The sequence below is a fragment of the Salarias fasciatus genome, chromosome 6, assembly GCF_902148845.1.
Source record: "Salarias fasciatus chromosome 6, fSalaFa1.1, whole genome shotgun sequence".
NCBI lineage: Eukaryota > Metazoa > Chordata > Actinopteri > Blenniiformes > Blenniidae > Salarias > Salarias fasciatus.
In genome coordinates, this window is record NC_043750.1 from 15,519,652 (window position 1) to 15,542,249 (window position 22,598).

At 42.9% G+C, this 22,598-nt stretch overlaps 1 protein-coding gene across 1 annotated transcript in view; it reads left to right on the forward strand.

Annotated features, from left to right (window-relative positions):
* The first annotated feature begins 6,183 nt into the window (after positions 1-6,183).
* Positions 6,184-22,598, forward strand: part of zcchc7 (zinc finger, CCHC domain containing 7) — a 45,354-nt gene continuing 28,939 nt past the window's right edge. The window contains exons 1-2 of the mRNA XM_030092990.1: positions 6,184-6,252; positions 7,776-7,992. Of these exons, the coding sequence (XP_029948850.1) occupies positions 6,184-6,252; positions 7,776-7,992 (286 nt within the window). The remainder of the gene's footprint in view (positions 6,253-7,775; positions 7,993-22,598) is intronic.

Sequence of the window (22,598 nt, forward strand, 5' to 3'; positions counted from 1 at the left end):
TTCACAATAATGTGGTTTCAGGCATGAAGAATATCCAAGATAACTTGACAATATTTTGCACAACCAAAGAGCACTAGTACTGTTATGCAGTTTATCTTTGTTCTCAAAGTGTTCTTTTTAGGCATGAAAATGTACAGAATTGATTGCAAAAGAGCAGAGATCCAAAAAGGTAGCTTATAAACAGCAAGATGCTCTGCTGTGCTTGAACCAGGGACACTGAATCAAAGTGACATCCCCCCCAAAATATTCCAAAACAACTAACAAGACACAAAAATATCATAAAAAGGCTCAAAACAATCATAAATCTACGACAGGCATTTTATCTGTGGTAGGTTGCATCTTAGTGTAGGAGCCTGATAAATCATCCCACTGACTAAGACTTTGAAGACAAGATTTCATATAAATCTGTTTTAATCCAGCTAAAATGATCATCCTGATTATCAGTTTCAGAGTATTTTTCTGACTCAGTGGTTTCTTCGTTGTAGGTTTTGAGAAAATGGTGACCTCGAGGCTCGAGAAGTGGAAGTTGGAATCCCACAGCAGACAGGCCACCACCATAGATCCCTGAGAAAGACCCTTGACCCCATCAGCTCCCCAGAGTCCCTCATGTGTCTGCCCACCGCATCCTAGAAATAGGATGGGTAGATGTGGATTAAAGGAATTTCCCAAAGGGGATGAAGTGATTAGTTTAGTTTATAAAATGTGCTTCTTGAGAAAGTTTTAAGATAATAACGTCAGAACTGAGATTCTAATAATTGTGCTTCTCTGGAAGAACTAGTCGTTCAAATGTCTCGGTTATTCTGTGAGGTTATTTTAACATCCACGTCCAAATTAATTTCTAACTTTTTAAATAACTTTTGCATGTGGTTTTAGGAGAGCATGCTGTCAAGATGATTTTCCACAAAATATATTAAAATTCCTCTTGGTAATTAAATAATATTCTAATTCATTCAAACATTCCCAAAGGAAGCTGTGTTTCTTATTGAATTTTAGTGAGATTGTGTGCAATTAACTGCAAATGCACATGATAATATATTTATTTGGTAACTATAACGAGCTAAAGCAGTACAATTCAGAAAAGATCTATCATGTTGCTCAGGACAGGATGCCACTCTGTGAAGCCCTGTGTGAAAGCTGAACTTCATGGTCCAGCCTTTCCCCCCACGTGACAGACCCGGAAGTGCTTTTCCTGTCACCCCGTGGCTGCATGAGGAGGAGCGACCCTGGCTATTATAACTCCTGTTTGTTGATACCGGTGAGCTAATATCTTCTAAACACCACATATAAAACACAAAGAGCCTCAGCTTTCACTTCGCTCGCCCAGTTTGTGTGTAATTGATGTGTTTGGCGGATTTGGAGGTGTTTGGCTCCATTGTTTACATCCCACCGGCTGCTCTCAAACACGTGCGCAAAGTAAGAGGCATAAGCTAACCTTTGACTGTCGACTTGTGGAGATATTGTGAAATAACCACTTCCGAGGATCACTCTCATAGCTGCTCAGGCTGTAGGGTGAGTTAAATGTTAGCAACAGTTCACCAATTTCCCAAAGAGCTGATCTGTGCCTCTAGCGACTAGCTTGTTAGCATGTAGCTCACTGCTGCTACCACCAGGCTAACCTCAGTGAGAGGTGATTCCTTTAAATACACATTACTACCGGTACTCTGTTTTGTGTCGTTATCATGAAAGAAGGGGTGTGTCTCTCTTTCTCCTATCTGTTCTCTGACTTTATGCTGTTTGTGTTCTCTTTAACGTCCTCATAACATCTCAGAGATGAAAAGCAAAACAAAGCTGTGGTTTAGTCAGTTTGTGATGCCGGGATCTCTCATTTATCCGTCGTTTGTGGACGGGATCACACCTGACAACAGTCACCATTCCATTTCATCCTGATGTAAACAGCATTTTGGGCTAAACATGCTGCGAACCTTTTCATGTGCAGACAGCAGCGTGACAACATTTCTCTGTCCGAACAGTTTAAATCACGACCTGTCATTTAGATGGACTTGGAATTATCTTATTTTGCCAGCGAAAAATAACAACCATATTCCTCAAATTATCAGAAAGATACCATAAATATTGACATGTAATGATCTTGGAGGAGTGACATTTGCTATTTGAGAATAGTTTCATCAACAAGATTTTTTTTTTAAATGGTGACCAATACAGTTACAGAGTAACTTCAGATCAGACAAATGCATCACTTAACCAATAGCTATACAGACTGTTTACAATTTTTGCTCTTGAACTCACCGTGTTAAATTGATGTTGGAGATTATTGGATTTACAATTTTCATCCAGTTAAAAGTATGAGAGTATTATGTCAGTCCGGGTTGACTCCTGCAATTTAAAGTTTTAGATTTAATATACATGAACTGAAATGATTTGACACTTTTGACAGTCTGGTCATGGTGTATACATATTCAGTGAAACAAAGTCAAAGATTTACATAAAGACAACGAGTTTGAATGTATGTTCAAATGTTCATTCTGCAATACTTAGAGCTGCTGTGATGACCAAGGGAAATCAAGCAATTCGATGACAAATATATTCTTCGCTAAGCAATCACCTTGCGTTCCTACCCTTGGGATCATGTTCTACAAAGATTGTCAACACAGACACACAAGGCAGAGTTAAACAGTTGGTGCTGTGGTCGAGAGCGAGAGCATCTGCAAAAATGTCAAGAGTTCCATTTCCAACTTAAAAAGACAAGAATGTTGTGCATTGTGTGTTACCTGATTACATCCCCGATTTATTACTGAAATATCCAGTAGAATACTTGACTTTAAAAAGAATCCATGGCTGCAGCCCTAATATGATTGTCTATTTTTCTCTTGTAATAATTATACCAATTACAGCATTTTCCTTAGTCCTTCGACTCTACATAAGGTTCATGTCACGCTAATTAGCCAGCAAATTAAGGAAAGACAATATTTTCAGTATATGAAGTACACTGGACAGGAATAAAGTTCTGGTAATAGTGGAAATCAGTATCTCTTTAAAGCAGGTCTTCTCAATCCAGGTCCTTGAGGTCCGCTGGCCTGCATGTTTTGGTCTCTCACTGTTGCAACACACCTGATTGTTCTAAGTCCTAGGACTCTGTTGAAAAAGAGGTTTTTAATCTTAATGGGGTATTCCTGGTTAAATAAAATAAGTAAACTGTGCTTTTTAAATTTTTTTTTTTTTTTTAGAAACATGATAATGATGTCAACAGTATATTGCGGTGTGTTGAAGTCATGTGAGGCCAAAAACATGCAGGACACCGGACCTCGAGGCCCTGCTGTAAAGCTTAATTGTTCAAACAGGAACATGAGGAGCTCTATAATTTTTTGATCGATGCTGTTTGACTTTGCACTTAATGAAAGTGGCCCAATAGCATCAGATATCATTACGCAAACAATTCTCAATGTTTTTGTGTTGTTTTTTTTTTTTTTAATAAACACAGAAGTTGAAGAAAAAAATATCATTCTACTTTTTCAAACTCTAGATGAAGACTTTTCAGTCAGCAGTCTGATTCAAATAGTGTGTACTGAAGCTTGTGAGATTTCTTGCTTCAGAAATAGAAATTAATGCTAACTTGACTTCAGAATTCTGTGACAGTATTTTTGTTGCCGATGCTTGTGCTGACCAAGCGCCACAGCTCCATTGGCACAGTGTTTTCCAGAGTTGCATGGTAGTTTCACCCTGTGTAGCTACAGTGATGCTAGGGCTACCGAGATAAGTTGACTATCAAAATCGACAGTGACTTATGTAATAATTGGCATCGTTAGATTTTTTTTCTCTTAAAACTGCTGCTGCACCTTCTGCTCGCTGTCTTGTCTGCCTTTCTTTCTGACACACAAGTGCAGTAGAGGTCAGCTGTGATCCAGCTCCAGCAAAGTTCTGTCCAAACAGCATCAGAAGTTGCCTTGCATGGCAGCACGATGAGGGACAGTCGTCTCTTTAAGCTAATTGGCGAACATTAATGTCAACAGTGAGCTTCTCACTCATGTCAGCATTTTCCACCCCATAGGAACAGCAACAAAACGTGCCTCCATGACTGAAGATCGCAACCGGAAATGGAAATGAAGTTTAATGCTGATTTCTGTTATTTACAGTGTTTTTCCTTCTGTGACATATCAAAATATTTTCTTTGAAAACACTTAATTTTTGCCTGAAGGAGGAGAATATTCCCCCCATAACGCAGCAGTAAAGTGAACATTAAAGATCAGCCGTGCAGATCACGTCCAGAGCACTTAGTCCTAAGTGGAGCTTTATTAGGCAGATTAAGTGAAATCACCTATACTGGTGGACCATGACCGAGCCAGCTTTAGGTGCACCACATTAACTCCACAGCTGTTAAAACACAGTCGGTACTTTGTCAGTTCCCAGTCCCTGTGCACCGCTGAACTTTTAACACAAAACTGTCACCCGTCAGCAGCCGGTAAGACTCTCCTCTCTGTCCCTTTTAATCCCTGGTGGCCGGCTTGTGACCGTGTAGCGTGGCGTTTATGCAGTGTGTGCGGCCAGGGAGCCAATCATCTCCAGCCATCATGGCACAGACACGCAGGACTGGACAGAGCAATGGGCCGGTGCTCCTTCTGTGTGTGTGTGTGTGTGTGTCCGTTGGCGCGCGTGTGTGTGTGTGTTTATTTTTGAAGTACTGACACAAGGATTATAGAAAATTATGAACAGATATTTTAGAGAGTGTATTTAGGATACAATTTACTGTCCCTGATGGCAAAATCATTCAAACATGGGTCCAAGCTTTGTGTTATTAGATGCTAGTTGGAATCAGAAAATGATAAAGTTGAATCCTTGCCATTTAATATCTGCTCTGTTCTGATGACAAGCTCCACAGGTTAAAGAAGAAAAAAAAAAGAGAGAAACTCAGAGTGCCGCTGAACCGTTCTCTCAGCTTTTTTAACAAGGTCCTATGGCTTTCAGAACAAGACTCAAGACTCCTGTAATTGAGGTTGGCCTGTGCCCACCTCAGTCCTTCAGCGCTATAGATGAGGTGTGGTGGATGGTGGAGAGAGGAAAATACCTAATAAACAATCCTGGCGGCAACGCAAGCACAGCACCTGGATGTTTTCAGGTGGCGTTAGTACAGAAGTCGGATGTTTAGACTGGGGGCCATCAAAGTGTGGGAGGATGAGATTGAACTGTATTTCCCCCACATCGAGTTGTACTTTTTGGTTGAATGCTGTCCATCCACCGTCTGTGCTGCTTTATCTTGTTCAGGGTTGCGGGACGATCCAAGCTAACGAAAAGCAAAGACAGGATACACTTTTGCAGGTTGCCAGTCCGAGTGTTTTTTAAAAGATGAAAATGTAAATAGGATACATGCTGTTTTAGCAAAGAAATGCATGTAGGTACATATTTACACAAATACAAACACACAATATCCAGTCTAATTAATTGAATTAAATTGTCATTTGTTTGCTGAAATCTGACCAGAAGGAAACTGGATATTGTGTTACTGTGGTACTTTGCGTTGCCGTTCATTACTAATGGTGTCACTGGTTCTATCTCTGCAGTCTCCTCCAGCCACTGAAGCCTCTCCTGGTGTGGTTGTGTGTCCGTGAGCTGTGTGCATGTGTGTGTTGAGTGTGCTTCGGGGAGATGGATTATGGCTACCAGGACCGGCTGGACTTGGAGGATGACCTCTATCAAGATGATCAAGGTGACCTTGAAGGCTCGGAGGCCGACAGCGAGTTGGAGTTCCACCTCTACGGTCAGCTTCACTACTCTTCCAATCCCTTGGAGACGGACGACCAAGACGATGGCGGAGAAGAGTGTCAGGAAAGCCACCGGAATGAGGATGTTGAGAGAACTAAAGACACGAATGGAGAACCAGGCGACCGAAGTGGAAACAAGCCTCCATCACCTGCAAACGGCCAACTCCAGCAACACCTGAAGAGAGAGAGAAATGGAAAAAGCCGAATCAGAGGAAAAGTAACCCTGAAGGTCAGAATGTCACCATGTTTTGAGCAGTCATTGTGATCGACTCCAGCCCCGATGTCATCTCCATCTCCGAGGACAGCGAAGAAGAAGACAAGGGTGTGTGTGCTCTGAAGGGCCAGAGAACACGCAAGGATCAGACTCCACCCCGGCTCAACAGGTAGAAGACTGACAAAAGACATGTCGTACACATTAAATGAAACAAGCAGCCATGGCAAAGAAAGCAGGTGGAGAGTTTGACGATTGATGACTGATGATCCCATCCAAGCATCTCTAAAACCAGAGTTCTTCTTGTTGGTGATCCTCATGTCGTCGGTATGTATCAAAAGTAACTGAAGGATGTGAATAAGCGACGAGGTCATGAGACTCATGGATGCAGGTGGTGAGCGTAGGCTGGGCTCTGCGGTCTTATCTAACAGACGAGCCCTGTAGCTCAAATTGCTTCGGAAAGTAATTCTGGTTCTGATAGAAAGGTGTCAGAATACAAAGTGCATTTCAGCTTGTTGTGTATGGGGCTGCGTAGCTGAAGACAATTAAAGCTACCCCATACGGAGCTCTGTCCGTCATTCAGGGCTCCAACAATGGGCACACGATATCAGAACTGAACCACAGAGCTGTTAAAGGCGGTTGCCTGCGCTGGTAAATCATGTCTTCTCTCGCCTCGTGTTACTGGCTGGGTGTGTCAGCGCTGCTTCTCTGAGCAGCACATGGCACCACCACACACACACACACACACACACACACACACACACACACACACAGTGTGATGCTTTACCACCTTGGTGCTGCCATTTCTCCAGATGTTACTTGACATGCACCACCTTCCAAAACATTGTTCCAGACCTTGTAGACTTCATTCAGGGCAGTGCTGCTTACCACAAAGCCAATCTGGCTGAGAAATGGTGTAAAGAAATAAGATCCATAGAGGGTTAGGGCTAAGCATTGTTATTTAGGGGGCTTAAAGGATCTGCTGCTGTCCTATCAAGTCTGGTGGGGTCCACAACTCAAAAGATTAAGACTATTTAAGCAACAATTGGACCTACACCAGATGAAAAGGGGGTCATAATGTTCTGGCTGGTCATTGTGCGTACAACTGGAAATGCTGTTCTGTTGATAAAAAAAAAAAAGACTGAGCTGTTTGTTCTAAGTCTTCCAGCATGCCATGAATTTAGATTGAATTGACTTAAACTTAAATTCTGAGTATCTTGATCATCATAACAGCTGAGAAGCAATTAAATGTTGACGTTGACAGTAGTTACCATTGACTGTCTCATTCCAGAGAATGATGTAGGGGCAGCTTTGCTATGATAGTTCTATAGGAATCAGTGCAAATGAAATCTTTAACTCGGACTGCTGAAGCTTCAGAGAAACGATTGAATTTTTTTGTTCTGATTCACATTTGTAAATTTTGTCTCCCTTTGTTGGATCGTTCCCAAGGTACAGTGTATGAATAGTAAACATGACTGCAGCAAATGAAAATTTAATTACAAAAGCAAGCTTGAAAAACAGAGAATACTTTTGCCCCAGTTCTGTAGATCATTGATACTTTTGATTGGAGAATGTATGACCCCTCTTTATCAATTATTATTTCTGTGAGATATGTTTGATATTGCTGTCTATAAACTTGTGAAGTAGTCGGTTCCATGTCCCCAAGTCACTGCTAAAGTCCAGTTTTAACTGCAGCACAATTCATGCACAAAATTTCAAATAAAAATGCTTTATCATAGATCTGACATGTCAGAGCAGCTCGAAGAAGCCACCCTGTAATGTTTTCTTTTGAATTTCACAGTGAGGAGATGTCTTGATGTCTAACTTGTGCTTGTTGTTTTGTCATGTAGGATTTCCCAAAAAAGAAAAGCAGTTGCCATGCGCCAGTGATCGTGGACTCCAGCAGTTCAGAGCTCGAGTCCGAGGAGTCTGAGTGCGAACCCGGGCCTGATTCATCTGATTCGTCTGATTCGGACAGTTGGAGAACTGGATGCTCCTCGTCGGGGAACCAGGATGGAGACCAGTCCATCTCCCTCAATCTTGAAGGAGGGTATGACAGTGACACAGGTACATTTTTACTGTCCTACATGTCTTCAGTCTATAATACTTGGCGTATCAATGTTCAGACTTTTGTGCTGTTTTAAATTAATCTCAGTGAGTGTGTCCAGGAGAATAGAAGCAGTGAGTAGATTCTGTGCAGTCCAACCCATTCATAGCACCTTTTCTACCTGCAGCACATTGATAAGGAGTGTGTATAACGACGGGCTGCACTGTGAACAATCTGTGTAAACGCATGTTAGTATGTACATATGCAGCATCTGTGTCTGCATGTTTACGAAGTTGAAAGCTCTTAGCATTCCTGGCGCCGTCTGCCCAGTTGCTCACTTCTCTGGTGCATCTTTAAGTGTGTTTGTGTGCGTTATGTGCTGATCTGAGTGTGTGGTGTGTGTGTGTGTGTGTGTGTGTGTGTGTGTGTGTGTGTGTGTGGTGTGTGTGTGTGTGCAGGCCTGTGCAAGTGTGAATATTTGTGTTTATAAAATATTCCAGTTCTAATCAGCATGCATGTGTACATACACATGGATACCAACAGTCATAACGCTAATGCCAAAAACAAACAAACGGAGAAACAACAACGCAGGAGAGGAGGGAGGGGAGGTTTGGAGAGATGGGAGTAATCAAAAAATGAATAAAAATGTTCCCGGCAAATCTCTTCAGATCTACACATTATCTTAACCTGCAGCCTCAGCAACCTTTCCTGCTCCATCCTCCTCCTCCTCCTCCTCCCCCCCCCCCCCTCCCTCCTACCTAACGCTCTCTCCATCTCATTCTTTTATCCTATTTTCTCACTATTGTGCTCTCTCTCGCCCGCTCTCCCTCTCCTTGTGTCTCTCTCACCGTCTCGTCCTCATTTGAATTTCCCTGGGCTGATGTTTCTGCAAGAGTGCTCACTGCCTCCTCTGCACACAACTGGGCTAGAGGAGGGGTCTGGAGCTGGTGGGAAGGCTCGAGGTTTTGGCCTGGTTTTTGGAGGAAAGGAGGATTTTAGGTCTCTGTCTCTCCCGTCTGGCTTTCTCTCTGTGATCTGTGGAGCTTGACCTCATGTCTGCACACGGGGGGTCATGGGTGTGGTGTGGACGGGGTCTTAGAGTGAGAGGGATGGGGGGAGGGCTTTGTCCAAAAAAAAAAAAGGAAAAAAGAAAAAGATAATAAAGGCAAGGAAATTAAGGGACGGGCCTCAGTAGTCTTGAACTGTGCCCCAGTTCTGTTCAACTCACTCGTTCAAAGAGGCAGGCGGTGGGTTTGCTGTGTCCATGTTTAGGAAAATGCCCCCAGAAATGATTAAATAGTAAAATTCAAAAAGACCAAAACAAACAAAACATGGAGACTATTAAGTTTCATGTTTCCCAGCACCTGATCTCGATAACGTCTCAGTGCCCTGGAGCTCTATTGAAGTCTGAACAGCACATCAGTGAGTCACTCTGCTGCACTGGACGACCTGTTTGTCCATCACCATGAACACAGGCTCTCTGGACTTTATTTTCTGCCAGTCCTGCTGCTGTTAAAGCTCTCTGGTGCAACCAGTGTATATTTATCCACCACTGAAAGTAGTCCCGACCAAATGCACAGTTATGGAAGTCCTTTTTCTTAGATACATTGAAGCCTAAACCTGTGAGGATTTTGTTTATAGTACGAACAAATAAATAGGGGTCTGAAAATATTTCATCTTCAATGTGTGTCCCTTTCCAAACCGTCATCCTGCCACTAAATACTATTTACGATGGCAAACTTGTAAAATCTGATCGAACTTTAGGTGTGCTGGTTCATTTTTTAAAGGTATAGAAGGGAAAATGAGAGCTGAGCACAATCAGATGTGACATGTGAAGGAGTAGCTTTGAAAACTATGATCATGTACTCAGAAAGTTTTCTGCTTGTAAAAAGGTGTATTAACACACACATCGACCTCTTCTGTATTGACTGCAAAACCAGCGTGCTATGACATTGAAGAAATAATACACACTGTAAATAGGCAGTAGGTCGGTTGGCTTTCTGATGTGCTTTTGATCGTCTCTTTTTCTCCAGTGTCGATTTGAAAGTGTCTGAAAATAAGATTGTATGCCGAGTTATTTTCTTCTTTTGGGAATTAGTTTCACTTACCCTTTTAATTTGGCACAAAAAATCAGAACGTGAAAGGCCAGTATTAGGTCCTGAAGATGTGGCTGGTTGAATTTTTATGACTAAAATAACCATTACTTCCATTACATGGGGCTTTAGATATAAATGATTGATTTCAGCTTTTTTTTTTTTCTCCACGCTTCATGTTTGTGTGTTCACTTTTGTAGCCGGGTGTGTTTTCGCATTTTCACATGTGTGTGTCTGTGTGCCAGTCTGTCCTAGTAACTGGTTTGCGCAGCAGTGACTAATAGTATTTGTTCACCTAAACCCCATCTCAGGATCACCATCAAATCGCATTCACTACACTTAGTCGCCCCCCACTCCCCAGCAGAAATCAAATCCTTTCACCTTCCTTCTTGTTCTCTCTCTCTCTCTCCTGCATGGTGCCATTTCTTCACATACTTTTACTATCTGATCTCCCCCCCCCCCACCCAAAAAAAAAAAAAAGTCTTTTTAATCGAATACACGGACGCACATGCACACACAGATGGAGTGGCTATCTGTCGCCGAGCTATAAGGGACAGCTGTTGGTGGGTGGATCTGTGAGGACATCGGATAAGTAAAGAGAGAAAAGATAGTAGAGAAAAGAGGGATGAGCCGGGGCCGTCTGCCTGTCCGGCAGCTATGCAGCAGCAACCAGACGGAACAAGAGACCGAAAACAGGGCTTCCCAAAAAATCCAGCTCAGTGCCTCTCCCACCCGGAATGGCGTGCGCGCGCGTCCCCATGAATGAACCTGGGGCGTAGGCGGGGTGTGCTGGAGCTAAACTTGAATCATAAGTGGTTAAACTTCACTCGGTGGTCACACTTTTTTTTTTCTTTTTCCCTTCCTCTCTGTCTGTTGCTCCCCCCAGTTGTCTCCTTGGTTTTTTTTTGTCCCCTCGTTCTTGGTCAGTGCACACCAAACTTTGTTTGAGGCTTAGAGAGTCAGCCCTGGCTTGCTATCGGGGTGGCCGATCACATCAGAGAGTGTGTGTGTGTGTGTGTGTGTGTGTGCGAGCGCGTGCTTCAGTGAGAGGTGAATTACAGGGACAACAGTGTGCGTGTGTGTTTGTATCTTAAAGGTTAGCTCTCTCAATCTCAGGAGGAAGGTAAGCTCTCTTCTCTTCTCTTCTCTTCTCTTCTCTTCTCTTCTCTTCTCTTCTCTTCTCTTCTCTTCTCCTGAAATGTTTTCTTCCTGGATTAGTCCAAAGTAGCCGTCCAGATGTTTTCAGGTGTAAATCTGGCAGAGTGTTGGTGCTTTGGGCCTCAGGCTTCTTCCTGAGACCTCAGTTGGCCTCGGTATACATCGAGGTCACACATGCCAGCATACTGTATGTGAATTATGGATTTATTTGGCTTCTGCTTGTGTTTTCCGCTTTGGTTATGTGTGTAAGTGCATACTTATGAATAGGACGATGGGGTTGTACGTTGAGATTACAATGGCATTTTGGGAACCGTACTGCGTGTGTTTGTGCGTGTGTGTGATTTGTGCGTGTGTGCGTGCGTGGGTGGGTGGGTGTGTGGGTGGGCGGGCAGGCGCTGCAGAAGGGAGACATGGATAGGATCAGCTCTTATCTTGGCTGCCCAGTGCCACACGAGGTGTAACGCCACACCCACACTACCACACAGTGTGTTTGAACAGGCGCGCACACACACACACACACACATACACACACACACACCATGAAATCGCCGTGCCATAGTTTGAGTTGTATTATCCAGTTTTTACAGAGAATATGCAAATGAGACGCTGCCACTGTGTGGGCCTAATATTAGCGCATGCAAAATAAATTGTATGAATTCAGTTGACAGTTTCATATTTAAAAAAGCCTCTGATTGAACAATCACCGCATGCCGGCGGCCTCTGAAATGTAATGACAGCTGGAAACAGCAGTCTCTTTGTATTATGAAAAATCTCTTCAGTCAGCGGCCATTTTTTTTTTTTGTGACAGTCTGTCTCCTCATTGTGTGTTTGCGGTGGAGTATACAGATTTACAAACAAGAATTCAATGCTTTAGCTTGACATTGCTGATTTAGGCAAGTTGTTATTGTTAATAAACAATGTTCATAGTCTTTGGTCATGCACATGAGTTCTGGCTTTTGCCGTTTTCCTTTTTGGAAGTGTGTGTATCTTCATTGTGCAGAATGACTGTCAGGCTATTCCTGTGAGCTCCTCTTTACTTTCACGGAGCTCATTTATAGCACAATTATTCATAACCGTGAGGAAAGCTTGTGGAAATTGCCCCTATTCTGTTTTATTTCACTTAACATACCAAGTGTGGCACGGCTGAATTCTTTTGAACTGTTACGGCTGGTTTTCTTCTCTTCATCATATTCCTAAAATAAAGAAGAGGAAAATTGATTGTTAGGACATGCGAAAACCAGCAGGAAGACGGTTGTAGAAAATCAGATCACAGCGAAAAGCTGAATTTATTTTTGTGTGGACGGACGACCGGCAGGATTCAGCATCGCACACAGGGAGAGAGAAAGAGAGTTGGAAAGCTAAAGTGGATGAGACAGGCCTTAAAAACCATCGGCCACGGTGTGGGTCCGTCAGGGACGGTTTGACTCCAGGCTAAGATCTCGGCGTGGCTGGAACACGGCCGATTTCTGTCGACACAGGCTGATATCCAGCTCCGTCTGTCAGTCCTGTCTGTGGACAGCGGGCGGTTCTGCTGTTGAACCTCCTCACAGAACACTTGACCTGATGTGGCTGCAAATCTGGTCTCGATGCTGCTTCTTTTCTAAGTAAAAAAAAAAAAAACAAGTTTTGTTGTCTCTCTGAGATATTTCAGATTTGTAATCTCATTTGAATCGCCTGATTTGAAGCTTGAAGTTGTTTCGATTTGAGCTGACATGTTACAATGGGTTGATTTTGGAATTAATTTGTGTATTAACATTAGATTTTGTTTCGTTGTTGGAATCAAACGTGACTGTGATGTGCAAAATAATTTTTAATTTCACCCAAACATGAAAGATGGTTTTTAATATTTCTTATTTAACCGTCACTTTTATTTATTTTCATAACTGAAGCAGAGTGATAGCACATTTCTATCCATGTAGATTTGTGTTACTTTCTGTTGCGCTTCCTCTGCCGCTGACGATCTTTAGTTTCTTTTTTTGCGCTGATATGTTTAGTTTATTTTCACCATATCTGTCTGCATCTGGATGGGATGAGCCATCCTGTCTGAAAGTAACCTTTGTCAAAATAATCTATGAAAATTTTTCTTTTTTTTTTTTCTTTTTTTTTCCTGGAAACTTTGAGTAAAAACACCCACAGACATCTGCGGTCGCGGCTGCCAGGTGCTCATTTGTATTAATGTAGCTGTTTGTGCTTCACAGTTAGCAAGGGGAAAACATTTAAATATAATGGAGTTAAAAACATTACAGCTGAATATGCAGAAGTCATCCTTTTCTGAACATGCAAGGCTTCGACGTGTTGAAAACGGCACCTCTGAATGGATATTTGACAGTAAACCATTAAGATATTTATTCTGTCCTTCTTGTGTTAAAGGTTCCCCTCTCCGAATTTTTGTGCTGCCGAAACGAGACGACGTTTTATTGCGAAAGTGAAGGTGTGATTCAGAGGTTGGGACGTGTTATGTGTGTTGGAGTGTGAAGGTGTGTGCATCTAAAGACAAAAGTGTGTGTGTGTGTGTGAGAGAGAGAGCCTATGTCAGCCTCACCACGCCTGAGGTGAGCCCAATAACCGTGCTGTGGCCCACTGGAACGAAGTTTCACCGTCTTTAGTTCCGAATAGAGAAAGAATGCTACCTTAAATGGATGTTACTGCTCTGTGTTTTTATTTGCCGTTTTATGTCAGTTTCTTTTTTTTCTTTTTTTTTTTTTTTTAAACATCCAAACCATTTGCCAAAATTGTCTACATAAATGACAGAGATATTTATATATATTTTTAATGGCCAGAGCACAGTGCTGTGTATCTGCAGTAACTGTAGCCTGGAGGAAGCGGTAATAACCTGGAGACCAGCGGGTCCCTACTGTAGTTTAATGCGTGTGTATTTGTGAGTCGGGGTAGTAGGTGGGTAGAACAGGGAATCCCTTTCTACTACTTGAACCTTTATTTAACCAGGATATCCCACTGAGAGCGGGAATCCTTTTTTTTTTTTTTTTTCTGAGGAGACCGGCAGCAGACATTGTGCCCTGAAGCTACAGGATAAGCCATTGAGACAGATACACACAGAAAGACGCTCATGTATGATTAAATAAAACTTCTAAACCTCAACACCTTAATCCCTCATTGTATGTTCTGGCAGACAGCGTAGAGTGAAACTATAACAGCATTTTAAATGTCAGGTTGTCAAGTGGTTTTCTGTTTATGCCGTTTATGTCGATGCATTTTCCGCATCTTTTCTTTCTTGAGTCCATTTTCACCGGCTTGTCTCTTTTAAGAAGACCTGAAGTCGGGGGGAAAAGGCTGAGGAGGGAGAAAAAAAAATGTCAATTACAATTACCAATAATAATCATTCTAATTAAGCAATCACTTAATAGGAAATCAAATTATTGTGGGGGGTGACAGCAGGACAGAGGGAGGTCCCGTGGGAGTGTATTAATTTCAGTTCTTTTATTTGACCGGAGAACTTTCCCTTTATTGTCTTTCCCCGGTTTTTTTGGACTGGGAGGGGTTGTAGAGAGGGCTTTATTAACTGGTAGCCTAGGGTGGTGATATTTTTTTTTTGGCGTCGGAGGAGTCGAGGGGAAGGAGGCTCGGAGAGATATCTATTAATATTAATAAGTTTTTGGGGATGAGGAACAGGAGGAAGAGGCGAAAGTGAAGGATGGGTGGGGGCGCAAAGGCAGTCATGGATCCACAAAATCATCCCTTCTCCCCCTCGCCTCGTTCTTTCCCCCTCCTTCCACTCCCCTCATTTTTCGGCTCACCTTTTCTTCCTCCGTGGGCACCAGCAGCAGCAGCAGCAGCAGAAGGGGAAAACTGTTTTGGAATCAGAAGTTCAGTTTAACAGTCAACAGGACAAGAGGGAAACCACAAGCTCAAAAATACACACATTAAAGGTTCCAATGCTTGCTGGTTGGTATGCAAACGCTTGTCTAATAATAGCTGGGCTGATGTTTTTCACAAGGCCCCAGAGGATGCGTGTATGTATGGCTGTGGACATATATTTTAAAACCGTTGTGGGGACTGGAAATTGTTTGCAAATGCACATTATAATGAGTTCTCCTCTTTGAGGTATCCAAGTCCAGCAAGTAATAGTTAAGGTATGTTTTCAAATTATTGCTCCGGGTCAACGCAAGCTGATGAAATTTCCCCTGAAGGCTTACAAACATTGTGTGTGACTGTGTGGGACAGGTTATGATTGGGTTAGGAGCTTTTCAAAAACAATCTGTTGTCATGTAAACGGGTGAAAACGAAATCTAGAAATGCTTGTGCTCAGTCTGGGGTCGATGATGGAAGAGCTGTTACTGCGCATGTTCACCACAGCCAGAGGACATAGGTCTTCTGCACGTGTGTGAGTGGATTGGACAGTAAAAACAGTGGTATGACTCCTGGGACTTGGTCGTTTTATAGTTTTTAGTGTTTCTGCCATTTTGTAAACAGACACTGTTTTCAGAACAAGTAAAAGCATGTTTTCAATTTCATACACATTTATGGTTAAACTGTAGATTTAAGGCTAAAGTTGTTAAAGCGTTTAGGGTGAGACGGTTATTTGTGATTGGTAAGATTTGGAAAAAGAGCTAATGAATGCATTACGTCAATGAGAAGGCCCTACATGGATAAAGGTGTGTGTGTGTGTGTGTGTGTGTTTTTGGCACTGTACCGCACAGACACACAAGTGTGCCTGTTTAACAGTTTCCTCTCCAGAGGCTCCTGGCAGTGTGTATGTGGCCATTCCAAGGCTTCTCCCCATGTCTCTTAATTAAGGCTCTCGTCAGACAGAGACCAGCTGGGCCTGGTCTGGCCTAGCTGGCACTCACTTTAATTTCAGTCAATCCAGCCCTTCCCTCCTCTTCCTCGCGCCCCCACAGCCACCCACCCCACACACACACACACACACACACACACACACACACACACACACCTTCACCTTCACTCTTCTTTTTCTCGCGGAGTTCTTTGCCCTTTGTGTCGCTCATTGATTGAATTCTGATTTAACCCACTGTTCTATGTGGTGGGACTGCCGTGTAATGATGCTGCTGTTCGCAGCATCTTTAACATGTGTAAGCTTAGCTGGCTGACCTTTCCCTCACACCTGCCTTCAATAAGGCACTAATTAGGAGTCCCATTAGGATCTGAGAGATTGCCAGTTAATAGGCCCTTAAATACCAGGATTTAGATGTTTGGTGGAACATGTTAAATACTTAAGCGGCCGTCCTGGGAGGTGAATGCCAACAAATACCAGATAAAATGCAAGTATTTCCTCCCTGTGGCATTAGATCACTGTGGAAGACACATTTCTGTATCTGTATAAAAAGGCCTTTAAACTCGTTTTCAGGATGGATCAGACGAGTCACATTTCCAGTGATTTCACCTCAATCTTTCAACCTCTATAGTATCTGTATATTTACAGAAGGAGAATTACTATAGATTTATTCAGACATGCTGACACATTGAGTGTTTAATGTGCAGGATGTGTCATGCCTCCACAGTCACATCTCTTTTAAAAACCTTTACTAAATAAGACCAAGTGTACATGCTGACTGTATGCAAACATGACAATGGAACCTCGTTGACAAATCTGAAGAGAACCATCGTGGGACGACTGTCACACAGTGGTTGATAGTTTATAGGTGGAATCTGCTCCAGATTTCTAAACCAAGTAAGGAATGTCTCCAAAATCCCGTATAAGAATGCATGTAAGCCCACCCGCCCTCCACCTTTCCCTTTTTAACCCCTCAGCTCCACCCCTCCCTCCATCCGCCCCGTGTCTTTATGCCTCCACTCCCATCCCCAACCTTCTTCCATACAGCCACCCCAAAGCCCCGGTTACGTGGCTGTTGCTATGCTGGGCTTGCAGCCTTTGGATTCATGCTATAGGCTTTCCAGAGCTAATCCACCTTGTAACTATGATGTGTTTTAGAGGTCACACAGACGATGGCGAGCAGTTTGTCCTCCTGTACTTTCAGACTCGCTGCTCTAGAGCCTGATGTGTCTGAATCTATGCTTCATCAGTGGGGTGATTTCTCTCCGTGTTGATGGGAGCCGCTCCATGTGCACATCTGTATAACCGGTTTGACACATTGTGTGTCTGCGAATGAAGTTTAAGTCTTTCCCCGTGCACCGAGGAACACATACACGCACACCTAGGCCGCCCCTTTATCCGGGGGATTATGGTTAAATGGAATGCTGAGATTCTGGCAGCGAGCGACCGATAAAGCCGAAGTCGGCGTTGGGAGAGAAAATTAATTATTGGGGGATAAAATCAGAGCGAAGGAGATAGTTACTGACTCGTTGGGGGAGTTTAGTCATTGATATTTTGGCACAGGCTTCCAGACAACACGCAGAGTTAATCACACTCTTTAATGTGAGCCTGCTTTTGTGTGTCCAGGAGTGTGTGTGTGTGCGCACGTACCTGCAAGCTCGGCTTTGCAAACTTTGAAAGGTTTGGTCAACGACCAGACACATTTATTTTATTCTCTCCTGCAGATGGCTGGGTAGTCCTCCGTGTCTCCTATAGCTCCTCTTATTTTAATATCCCATTTTCAACACATCTTGTATTCCTGTTTTCCAACAAAATTCAATGTGGGAAGATGCACCACTTTTAACTCTGCAGAGTTGAAAGAAATCTATTGCCAACTTTGGATTAAATTTTGTGAATTTAAATCAAAAATCAGTTTCCCAATTGTTTCCAACTAGATTGGTTTCAGCCTGCTGGTTGTTTTAATCCCACTGAAAAGGCAACTCCATCAAAGCCGGGTGTATGAATATCTGTGACGATTATTAAGTGCCAGCGCAAATTGTTTTACTAATTCTTGAACCTTTAAGCAGATCTAAATGTATTTGGAAGGAACTATTGAGTTCTAAAATCTAGATATGGTGTTTTTAAAGTATCAAAACTCAATTCAAATATTTTTTTGGCTTAAATATTTTTGTTTCTGCTTTATTTATAGAAAATATTGTTGAAAACTGCAAATGCTTTGTTGTACATGCATGTGGAAAAAATGTAATTTCTCAGAGTAGTTCAGTAATAAAATGTGTTTTAACAACAGAGTAAATCATTGGAACTACATTGCAAAGAAGCTGCTGCAATTCCTACATTACTGTCTCAGATTTTTACACCTAACAGAAAATATTGTAGCATTTACCTTCCTGTCAAAACACTCTGTCTTAAAAAACCTTTGGTTTTGCATTTGTTTCTCCTTTTTTTAAAATTTCTAGAGAGATATGTCTTTTTTCTTTTGACCATTTACTCAGATTTTTTTGTGTTTTTGTGTCATTCAGTAGAAACGTGATATTCTTCCACGAGTGTCTTTCTAAAGACGAGTCATCAGCTCTCAGTTCATTCAGCAATTTCATCCTTTTACACCCCAAATCAAGAAATTTAAACTCCGAGACGGAGGCCAGCAAGTTACTGTTTTTTAGTCATGGATCAAAAATAGTGTTGCATCCATTTGGTTTCTTTTAAGACAATTTTTTTGGCAAATGTTGGAAAATCATCTGTGAACAAATAATCGTCCCTGACCTTACTGGACAGATTAGCGTACGAGTGCTTGCGTGGCAGTGTGCATGCGTGCAGGTGAGTGCTTTGCTGTGCTTTGAGTACAGACTGATCAATAGTAATTGGGTTGAATGTCTCAGGCCTGTTTCTCTCCTTTGTACTTGGGGCCTTTTGTGGGGTGACACAGGGCCGGTGGAGAAAGGGGACGAGAGGCAGAGAATAGGAGGGAAAGAAGGAGGGGGGGATGACTGACTGAAAATGGTGGATGTTTGCAAGTCGACGAGCATGACCGATTCCTTCAACCAAAACTCCGGATATTTATTCAGCATTACTCACTAATCTAAAAAAAATCTTCCTGCCTCCCTCTGTCCCCCCTTTTCTTTTCATCCACACTTGAGGACTCTGTGTCCGTTTGTGCGTGTGTGTGCGTGTGCGTGTGTGTGTGTGTGTACGGGTTCATGGCGAGGAGGTATCCTGCAGGATGATCTTTCGGAGAAGTCTCAGAACACAGATAACTTGTTAAGATGCATTAACAGGCTTCTCGTTTCTCCCCCTTGTTTACAAACAGGCACACACTCCCGGAGTATCTCTCCACCCTCATCCCCCTCGCTACTCTGTTTCTTTTATGACTTCTATAAAAGCGACGTGTGATGAGCGAGGGTTGAAGCTCCAGCGGTATTAGCAGGGAGGCATTAGGCATAAACTCTAAGGTATATTAAAGCAACGGCCCTGTTGTTCATATAAACACGCCAATTCAATTTAGCCTGCCCCACGGGGAATGGGATTTCAACAGCTTCCGAGAGAGCGCGTGGAGGGAGGAGGGCGGAGGGCAAGGGAGGCACTGCGAGTGGCGGGATGAGGTAAGACGAGAAGAGGAGGTGGGATGAAGGGGTCTCGGAGAGGTGCGGAAGCAACGAGGAGGGAATAAGGGAGAGGGGGCCAAGAAAATGAGAGGGAGGTGTTGGGCACAGATGTGGAGATTAACATATTGGAGTGGTACGGTGGCTAGTTGCAGGAATTCGTTATTATTGCTGCATTAAGTACCATGACGTCAGCATCTCTCTGTTTCTCTCAGTGATGAGTGCTATTGACACACACACACACACACACACACACACACACACACACACACACACACACACACACACACACACATGCAAAACCCACACTGGCAGCCTCTGTGGCGTCTCTGCACTGCTGCACGCTTGGACAGAGCGTTCTGTGGGAAACCCTACAGTTCTATTATTCAATCCAAATTCAAATGGGCTTGTCAGGAAAGCTCCCGCTTTTTATTACCTGTCAGAAAAACCAAGGGAAGAATGGAAAAGAGAGGAGTAAATTAAACGACAGTAAATAAGGCTCTCTATCTCGCCGTGTGCTCTCCCCCTGCCATTCTTCCCTTCCTCCCTGTGCTCCATTTCGAAGGCACGCACATTTGGATATTTTGACAGCACGTTGTTGTTTAGCTCTGTCTGTCGTTTACCTCAACCAGGTTTTTATGTGTCAATCAGATGTGGAGAGGTTAAATTATTTTGTTTCATCGCTGAATAATATTTGCAGCTCCGTGGGCTGAGTGCCCAGTTTGATATTAAAGGGAAAAAATGCCTGGAACATTTGTTGAATTACCCATTTGAGAACGAGGAGTCGTGGGACGGGAATTAAAGAGAGAAGACAGAGGGGGCTTTGAGGAAGACCTGGAGGTGAGATGGAGGGATTAAAGATGAGTTGCACATGTGAGGGCAGAGCTGGGTGATTCCTCCCATTACACACCAGCATACACGCAGAATAGCCTCCTCCCGCCTTGCCCCTTCAGCCAGGCATAACCTCTGCCATCTGTCCACCCCCTCCCTTCTCCTACTATCTTCCTCCTCTTTACATTTTAGCCCTCTCCTCCTCTGCTCTTTCTCTCCTCCCTCAGTTCTCATCGCCGTCTGTTCATTTAGGACCTCACTTTCAAATGGTTGCTCTCTGGTGGCATTCAGGCAGATTGAAATATTTCAGTTTTTGTTCAAAGCAGAGCAATGAAAGCTGTGCAAAATCACCATTCATGCATGCTGTCTTTACATGCAGTGCCCTTTTCTATTGATGTTAAAGAATATGATGTTTCAGGTTGACTTTTGCATCTTCACTGTATCTCATCCTAGCAGGTACATGACATCACCAGGGTTCAGGTCTGGACACCATTTTATTCAACTCTGAATTTTCACTATTCCTACACTTTATGAACATCTCTACAGTACCTTATCTGGGGAAAAGGTTTTACTGATGCATCTTAAATCCTGTTAATCATGCTCATTTTTCCGCTTTATGATAGCAATGATCTGCACCTCCCACCCTGTGTTGATTAGCTTTTTTTCTGATTAAACCATTGGTTCGCTTGTTGCTCTCTCCATTCTGTTTCTCTCTTAATGCCCTAATGCAGAGTTGTCTTCTTCCTTTTAGTCCAGGGGTCAATAAGTTGATCACAATTGGGTCCGAGCAGTAAAATGATCAAATGCAACCTGGAAATGTTTACAATTACATAGAAATATTCTCAGTTTAATTTGTTTTGTTTTGACTTTGTGCCAAATGGAGTCCTGTTACGGACTGGTTTTGGCACGCGTGTACGACGCCCCCGCCCTAACCCCCCCCCTGGAGTTTGGATCTGTTGGAAGCCTCTTCCTCTAAAACAACTGATTTTCTTTCCAGTGTTGATTCTGCTTGCTCATGATGGAATGTTCCTATTTTATTAATTTGACTCTGAAGTGCCAAGAGGCCACTACACCATATTACAAGTAAAACTGAGTTGAATTATATGACCCTATGCATTTTCTTACTATTGTATGAAGTAGAAGGATTGCTTGTTTTCTAAGTGAATGGTGTCTGACCTGTTGTCACAAGGAATTTAATATTAGGATTTCTGTCAGTGTTAGAGTTTTTCAAGCATCTTGTGCATGTCTTTAGACTAAACAGTGTAAATTGGACCTAAAAAAAACAGCGGACAGCTTCAGGAGGAAATACACAGTAGTGCACTCTCAGGCTTGGAATGAATGTGGCAAACCTTTCACAAATCTGAAGTCACTGGTCGCCAAGGTAAAAGAAAAATAATAGGGGAATAATTGGCGCTGTTTTAAAAAAGGAACATAATTTTATTCCCGTGCTCCCAAATCTATTCGTGACTCCTAACTTATGACTGCCAGGTGCAAAGGACAGCTGGATGCATTTATAAACTGTATTTGAATGAAGCGATAAAAGAGCCATATTAGGCGCTCCTCTTCTAATCCTCTATTGTTCTTTGTCTGTCCCTTGTCCCACAGAGGGGCTGCTCTAATTAAAGACTAATAATTGTATTGTTTTATAAAGCCTATGGAGACAGAGATTCTGCTCTTTAATCATTCACTCCTTCCAACGTACTCTGCCCATCGAGGGCTATCTCGCCGTATGAAGTCTATAAACACACTGCGACTGACTGATTTGTGTGTGTCAGAGGGGGAGCCGTGTGCCACACAGTAGGACTTGGAACGGAAAAAGCCAAATCTAAATTAAAACTTTAAAGCACTATTATTTAATTACCCTAAAGGCTGTGGATTTGAAGGATTGGAGTGTGGGTGTGTGGGTGTGTGGGTGGGTGGGTTAGTGATGTGTGTGTGTGTATGAGTGTGCGTGTGTGTGCAAATGTGTACTGTTGTCCAGGATTATTTCAGTTTTTCAATTTGCCCTTTCTCCTCGAAGTGTGTGTGTGCTTCAGTGTAACCCCTTATTGGTTGGGTTACTGTTTCCCGTTGCCCCTCCTTTACCTCTCTCTCTCTCTTCTCTCTTTCTTGCTCTCTCTCTCTCTCTCTCTCTCTCTTGCTCACACACCCACACACACACACACACACACACGTAGACACACATATATGCATGC